Raw genomic sequence first — 7,643 nt, forward strand, 5'->3', positions numbered from 1 at the left:
CAATCATGAAATTCATTTGGAAAATAAGAGATGCAGAATACCCAAAGCAATCCTTAGTAAGAAAAGTGAAGCAGGAGGCCTCACAGTACCAGACTTCAAACTATGCTATAAAGCCACAGTAACAAAAACAACCAAAATAAACTTGTAGACCAATGGTTCAGAATAGAAGACACAGAGACAAATCCGCATAAATATGGTTATTTTTGTCTAGTAGACAAAGGCACCAAAAGATTCATTGGACAAAAGATAGCCTATTCAATAAGTGGTGCTGGGAAAAATGAAAAGTCATATGTAACAAAATGAAATTAAACCTCTATCTCTCACCCTGCACAAAAATCCACTCAAAGTGGATCAAAGTTAGGCACTAGAACAGTGATCCTGAGCCTAATAGAAGAAAAAGAAGGCCCAGATCTTCACCATGTCAGCTTAGGACCTGACTTCCTTAATAAGGTCCCTAAAGCTCCAGAAATAAAATCAAGAATCAATAAATGGTATGTATTCAAACTAAAAAGCTTCTTCTCAACAAAAGAGACAATCAATAATGTGAAGAGAGAGACTACAGATTGGGAGAAAGTCTTTACCTTAGATGGAACACTAATCTCCAAGATACATAATGAACTAAAAATACTTAACACCAAAGCACAAATAACTCAATCAATAAATGGGCTAAGGAACTGAACAAACACTTCACAGAAGATATAATAAATCAATAAATATATGAAAAAAGTGTTCAACCTCTCTAGCAATTAGAGAAATACAAATCAAAAAACTACTCTAATATTTCATCTCACTCCAATCAGAGTGGCAAATACAAAGAATACAAACAATAATAAGTGTTGCTGAGGATATGGGGGAAAATGCACACTCATGCGTTGCTGGTAGGACTGCAAATTGGTGCATCCATTATGGAAAGCGTTATGGAGATTCCTCAGAAAACCTGGAATGGAAACACCATTTGACCCACCTATTCCACTTCTCAGTTTATACCAAAAGGACTTAAAATCAGCATACTATAGTGACAATGGCACATCAATGTTTATAGCAGCTCAATTCACAATAGCTAAACTATGGAACCAACCTACATGCCCTAAAACAGATGACTGGATAAAGAAAATGTGGTGTATATATATTTGATGGAATAATACTCAGCTTTAAAGAAGAATGAAATTATGACATTTGTTGGTAAATGGATGGAGTTGGAGAATATCATGCTAAGTGAAATAAGCAAATCCCAAAAAAACCAAAGGCTGAATATTTTCTCTGATACGTGGATGCTAACTCACAATAAGGGGGGATGCGCTAGGGAAAAATAAAGTTACTTTAGATTAGGTAGAGGGGAGCGAAGGGTAGGTAGGGTTTACAGGGGTAGGAAGGATAGTAAAATGAAATAGACTTTATTAACTCATATAAATATATGATTGCATGACTGATGTGATCATACAACATGAACAATCAGAAAAGTGAAAAATTACACTCCATTTATGTATGATTTATGATTCATCAAAATCCATAAAAGCATTCTATTGTCATGTATAAATAATTAAGAATAAAATTTAAAAATTTAAAAAATAAATCAAATGTGATTTTTTTTAAGTGTGTCACATTTAAGACAGTAAAGAATCACTCTGAACCAATAAGAGTCATATTCTCTTCAGAGCCAAAATTAATTTTATCAGCAAGGAAAAGGAGTAGAAGTCAAAATGGAGGTGACTTATTCTTATATTTCTGAATAATTATAAACTTTGGAAATTGGATTTATAGGAACAAAATGATGCAGATGAAAATACTCAAAATAACGATTGTTCAACATGACATCATATTAAATATTACATACAGGTATATCATTGCAATGTGACCCTTAACTAAACTATGGCAGTATTAACCATTTTCCTTGCTCATTCTCTCTGAGGACCCAGTGTTAGATAAGTACAAAAAGAGAAAAAAATTTCTTGCTATTTCATCAGAGGTGGAAGAAACCAAAGATAGCATACTTCATACCTTGTTTGACAGACAAGAAAACTGACTTCTCAAGAGATGAGTAACATGCACAACTCATAGAGGAGTTAGCCAGAGAGCTGGGTCTCTGTGTCCCTGCACTCTGTAGAATTTTAATTCAGTGTCTATCAATCCATTTTTTTTTCCATGCATAACCACCATCTTGTGTATTTGTCCTTTAAGGAAGAGATCTCCACACAAAATGCTGAGTTTTCTATAAAATCATTTGGTCTGAAAATTCTAATTACATTTTGGAGACTTTAGGAGACCCAGATTTTACTATCTTCTCAGCAGAGTTTATCAATCATTTAAATTAAAATCCCCTTTTAATTATGAGGATTGAAAAGGCCTTTGAGAAAAAAAGTTATTTATAGCTTTACTGCAAAGTTAAAAAAAAAAAGAACAGGTTTATTCTGTTATGAGACTTTCAAAGGGTTACATGGCTGTTGTGTCAGTCAATCTTTCATCACTGAGAGGAAAAGCTTATTTTGACTCATGATTTTTGAGGTTTCATAGAGCCATGGGCATCTGGTTCCATTGCTCTGACTTGTAAATGAGGCAGAACATTATGGAAGGGTACAACAGAGGAAAGCTGTCAGCTCATGGCAGCTGGGAAGCTGAGAGAGAGGAAGGGGCCAGGGGACAGACCCTTCCAGGGTACTGTCCCATTGAACTACTTCCTCCAACTAGGACCTGGTAATCCATTCCATCATCAATGAATTAATCCACTGATGATATCAGAGTCCTCATGATCCAATCACTACCCAAAAGCCCCAACTCTGAACCTTGATGCACTGGGGACCATGCTTTCCAACACACAAGCTTTTGGGGGACATTCCAGATTTAAACTGTCCATGTTGCCAGAGAGAAAATTAGAATATTCATTACAGTGTTTACTCAACTCTTATCAAGGGGTAGGCTTCCAGGTAAAGCCAGAACTCCACACACAAACTAACTTGATCCTCACAGTAAAGCTTAGGTGGACTCTGTGATGCCTCTATTTCACCAACAAGGAAATTGAGGCAAAAGAGGAAATTTTTTTTTTTTTTACCAAAAATAAACATTGGTGAATTATATAATTATAATAAATAAAGTTGATGGAAACAGAATTCAGATCAAAACATGTCCAAATCCAGAACTGTCTGCCCCTACATGGAAATCACAGTCACATATATCTAGCAAATTCCTCCGGTGTGGCTAATTTGAATTTAAAGACATAGCACAAAAAAGAATGTAGCACAATCTTCATATTGATTATATGTTGAAATTATCTTTTTGAATTTATAAAAATGAAAAATATTAAGATACACATTTCCCCCTATTTTATTTATTTTTCACATATGTGGTTTATGTCCTATTTCTCTTGCAGAGCCATAATAGAGTCTGAGGGTTTGGCCACAATATACACCTACTAGTTACATGCCAGGAGAGATATAAGGGCTGTCACAAACAGTACTCCAAATGAGACATATTTACTGACTTTAACATGTATTAGAATATATGCAATGTTGCTAGAGGACTTTTATAAAAACCAAAATTTTAGAGTGACTAAAATGACCTTGCAACTCAAGTGTAGGACAGTTTCATTGAAGTTAACTAAAGACAATTTGATGTGACTTGAAATTGCAAATGCTTTTTAAAAATTCTGAGCTTTTGCCCAAAGGCCTCTTTAATGCCTTTTATATTTTACTTTTCTTCTTCAGTAATGTGCTTTCTTTCAATACCCTCTCTACTAATTATCTCCTCTCTTTCCATGGCAGATGGCTAGATGAGTACCAAGATGATGGCAAGACACAGCTGGAATTGCTTGCAGAAAATAGCCATGGTGAAGGCAGAGGGACAGGACAAACCACCTCCTGAAAGGGGACACTTGGGGTCATCACTCCGCTGAGCTTCAAGTGGCTATGATCTGATCATGAACATGCAATTTGCTTGGACTGAAGCATACACTTAGGAGAGTCAGTTCAGGCTGGACACATTCTCTGCTTTTGAGAACTTCAGTCAATGACTGACCAGGATCAGCCTATGATATCTGGACTGTGCATATTACTATTTCTTTCTTCCTTCCTTCTTCTCCCTTTTCCAACTTCCCCTTCCTTCCTCTTCTTTCTTCTTTCAGAAGATTAGACGACTACTGAGTTTACTGAAATTTTTAGATAGCTATACTTTGTAGAAAGTAAGTGAAGAATTAACTAATAACATTTGATTAATGTAAAATACTATTTTGCAACACATGTTGATTTCAAAGTGGAAGTCTTAATTTTAACTGATGGTATATCTCTGTTAGTATTTGTGGAAGTATCAATAAGAAAATATAAAAAGAAACCGATTGGTTGGTTGTCTTGCGTCCCCATTGCCCTACACACTGGTCCTAGTGGGACTGGGTCTTCTGTGAGCTTAGAAGTTGGATCTGTAGGTAAACAGAAACAGAGCATCATGCAGGATTATATGTGGAGGCAGATATCTGACATTTTTTATTCCCTTTTCTCCATGAAGTCTCAAATATGGGTCATGTGTCACAGACAGATTCGTGCAATCCTTCAAATTGGTACATGAGATATAACCCCTTTGCCAGTCCAGGAGAGGTCTTGGCATGACTTATAATACCACAGACATCTGTATTCCAGTGTCAATCCTGCCACTGTGATGTGGTGACTATCTCACCATCCTTACTCTGCAGATGAGAAAACTGAGACTTGGAAGGGCCAAGTGACTAGCCCTAACTCATAGAATGAGATGAACAGGAAAGCTGGGATTGGAACCCAGTGGTCTGACTCCAGCCTACGAGCATACACGTTTTTCCCCACCATATTGTCTTCTCCATGTGTTTTTAGTATCCCATGAAATCATGAAGCAGGAATCAAAGAATCCCATCTGGTTCACTACCTTCATGGTTTCTATAATATGCAGATATAACTTAAACTATTATATCTTGTTTTCTTTTTTTTTAAACTGTGTTTAAATCAGGTAATTTGGTGGTAGAGGAGAGCCGAGCTGAGCCTGAAACCATGTTGATAATATCCATGATATCACTAATTTAATGTCATATTACTTTTTCCTAAAACACATTAAAATGAATTTATACCTAATAGAGATTTTAGGTTAATCTATTTACAACATATAATTTATTATAAACATCCAAAATTATGCATTTCATTATTTGGAACATATATATGCATATTTCACTCTGAGTCTAGCATATAGTGATCAGTAAGTGACATTTCAATTAAATAAATCATTGTTATCATGGTTTACCTTTTACCAGCCCTTAGAAATTATGCCTAATTACACATTTTATATCTGAGAATAAAAACACATCAAGAATAGAGTTTCAGTGATTTATAGTTAACAGTTTGCCATAGTTTGGATCTGGAATGTACTCGGTGCAATGGTTAAAATCTTGGTCCCCAGTATGGCGCTATTGGAAATAGTGAAAACCTTAAGAGTGGGACCTAGTGGGCGACCTTTAGGTCACTGGAGGCATGCTCTTGAAGGGAATTGTGCAACCCAGCCCCTTCTTCTCCTTCACTTCCAGGCCAGGAGATAAGTGCTTGCTTCTGTTCCACCTTGAATTACAGCCATGACTCTCTGCCAGAGACACAAAGCAGCAGGGCCAATCATGGAATGAAATGATCATGAAATGTATCATGGAATGAAACTTTTAAACTGAGAGCCACACTAACTTCTTTCTTTCTTTCTTTCTTTCTTTCTTTCTTTCTTTCTTTCTTTCTTTCTTTCTTTCTTTCTTTCTTTCTTTCTCTCTCTCCCTTCCTCCCTCCCTCCCCCCTCGCCCCCCCCTCTTCCTTTTTGTACTAGGATTGAACTAAGGGGTGCTTATCCACTGAGCCCCACCTCCAGTCTTTTTGTTTTACTTTTTATTTTGCGACAGGGTCTCATTAAGTTGCTTAGGGTTTAAGTTGCTGCAGCTGGTCTCAAACTTGTGATCCTTCTGCCTCAGCATCCCAACTGGCTGGGATTACAGGCATGTGCCACCGCACCTGGTTTAACTCTTTCCTGTCTATCAGATGATAATCTCTGGTATCTGTTATAGTAATGGAAACCTGTATAACACACTGATTTTTAGTAAAGTGGCCCAGAGACCATGATGGGGTAAAAATAATAGTCATTGCATCCATGCTATGGGAGAGCTTAGGGAATCAACTGTAGCCCTTGCTGACACTTATTTCATGGTGCCCAACACAAAGCAGATACTGAATTAGCACATTTATTAATTTAGAATAAGTTTGTTAAGGATCTCCCCTGTGCCAGACACATGATCAGGCAAACAACATAGTCATTTTTATGTCCTCAGAGGGGCTGGCATTCTGGTGAACCTGGATGAATAATACACTCTTCCACACAGGGAGTACTGATCTCTGCTAGACCTCGAGTCTTTGGAGGTGAGATTGCTTTGTGCTCCACGTTGAATATCTAGTTCTTGGCATAGCACCTATCTCATAATGAGCGCTCTGTGTCTGTTAAATGCATGAATTATCTCTGCCTTAAAATATGATATGTGTTTCAGTGATCAGAATTTTACATACCAGATACAGTTCCTATTTGTGTGCAATTAGTACTCATAAATAATTGTACTTGGTGGTTCTATTTTAATAAACTTTTCTACAATAATATATTGCAGTTCTGACATAATCCTGCCCTTCTCCAGGAAGACTGGAGTTGGGTATTTCCCAGTTCTATCCATAAGCATATTTACAATCTCTCTCTTTTAGGGGAGTGGTGGTGTAAATACCAATTTGATCCATTTTGTGTTGATTCTTGTTTATTTCATTCTGATAGTGCTCATTTTCTTAGACATTATCCAGATTTGGTGACTTTCTCAATATAGACCCTTAAAAAACAAACAAACAAAAAAAAGAAACATAAAGGGTTTGGGGATGTACCTGAATGTTAGAGTGCTTAGAGACCCTGTCTTAAAACTTAAAAAAGAAAAAAGGAAAGGTTTAGGAATGTAGCTCATACTATTCCCTGAAAATTTTAAAAAGGATAAAGAAGTTGTATTCACTTCCGGCTTTCAGAGAAAACAAAAAATTATTAACAGAGTATATAGCCCAAAGACAGCAAATAGATTCTTAAAACTTGGGTGGAGAAAAGCATTTTCTGTGGAAAGAACAAGGTAAATCCTTTATCTGAAAACCTGCCATGTATATCATTTGGAAATACTGAGAAATGAAAGACCAGTGTAGAAACAAGGGTGGGAAACAGTGTGGTCCATTTCATGGCACATCACAATCATCTACTGCAATTTTTGGTTCTTCATGGGTTCACTCTTCTGCATTAAGGACAAGACAGATTGAAGACCATCGGCCATGATGAGGATGGCCTTCTAGTTCTGATGTGTTTTCATACAAATCTTGCAAACACATTCAAGTGTTACATTTGTTGTATCAAATTTCTATTTTATTTATTTATTTTTGGACTGGGGATTGAATCCAAGGGCTCTCTATCAGTAAGCTACATTCTTAAACCTTTTTCTTTTTAAATTTTGAGACAGGGTCTCTTCAAGCACTCTAACACTGAGCTACATCCAAAAACCCTTTAAGTTTCTGTTTTTGTTTTTTTTTTTTAATTTTGAGACAGAATCTCATTAGGTTGCTGAGGCTGACCTTAAATTCACAATGCCCCCAGTC

At 36.5% G+C, this 7,643-nt stretch overlaps 1 protein-coding gene across 7 annotated transcripts in view; it reads left to right on the forward strand.

The window, feature by feature from the left end:
- RP1 (RP1 axonemal microtubule associated) overlaps window positions 1-4,845 on the forward strand; it is a 322,403-nt gene extending 317,558 nt beyond the window's left edge. For 3 of the 7 annotated variants that reach the window (XM_079136285.1, XM_079136287.1, XM_079136286.1), the window contains one exon: window positions 3,756-4,844. In XM_079136285.1, coding sequence (XP_078992411.1) covers window positions 3,756-3,855 — 100 coding nt within the window. In that variant the 3' untranslated portion in view covers window positions 3,856-4,844. Of the gene's footprint in view, window positions 1-3,755 lie in introns of all 7 variants that reach the window. The other 4 variants (XM_079136288.1, XM_079136290.1, XR_013763185.1 and 1 more) reach the window with 3 other exon arrangements.
- Window positions 4,846-7,643: the final 2,798 nt, after the last annotated feature.

This window comes from Sciurus vulgaris (genome assembly GCF_902686455.1).
Source record: "Sciurus vulgaris genome assembly, chromosome: 1".
NCBI classification, from domain to species: domain Eukaryota; kingdom Metazoa; phylum Chordata; class Mammalia; order Rodentia; family Sciuridae; genus Sciurus; species Sciurus vulgaris.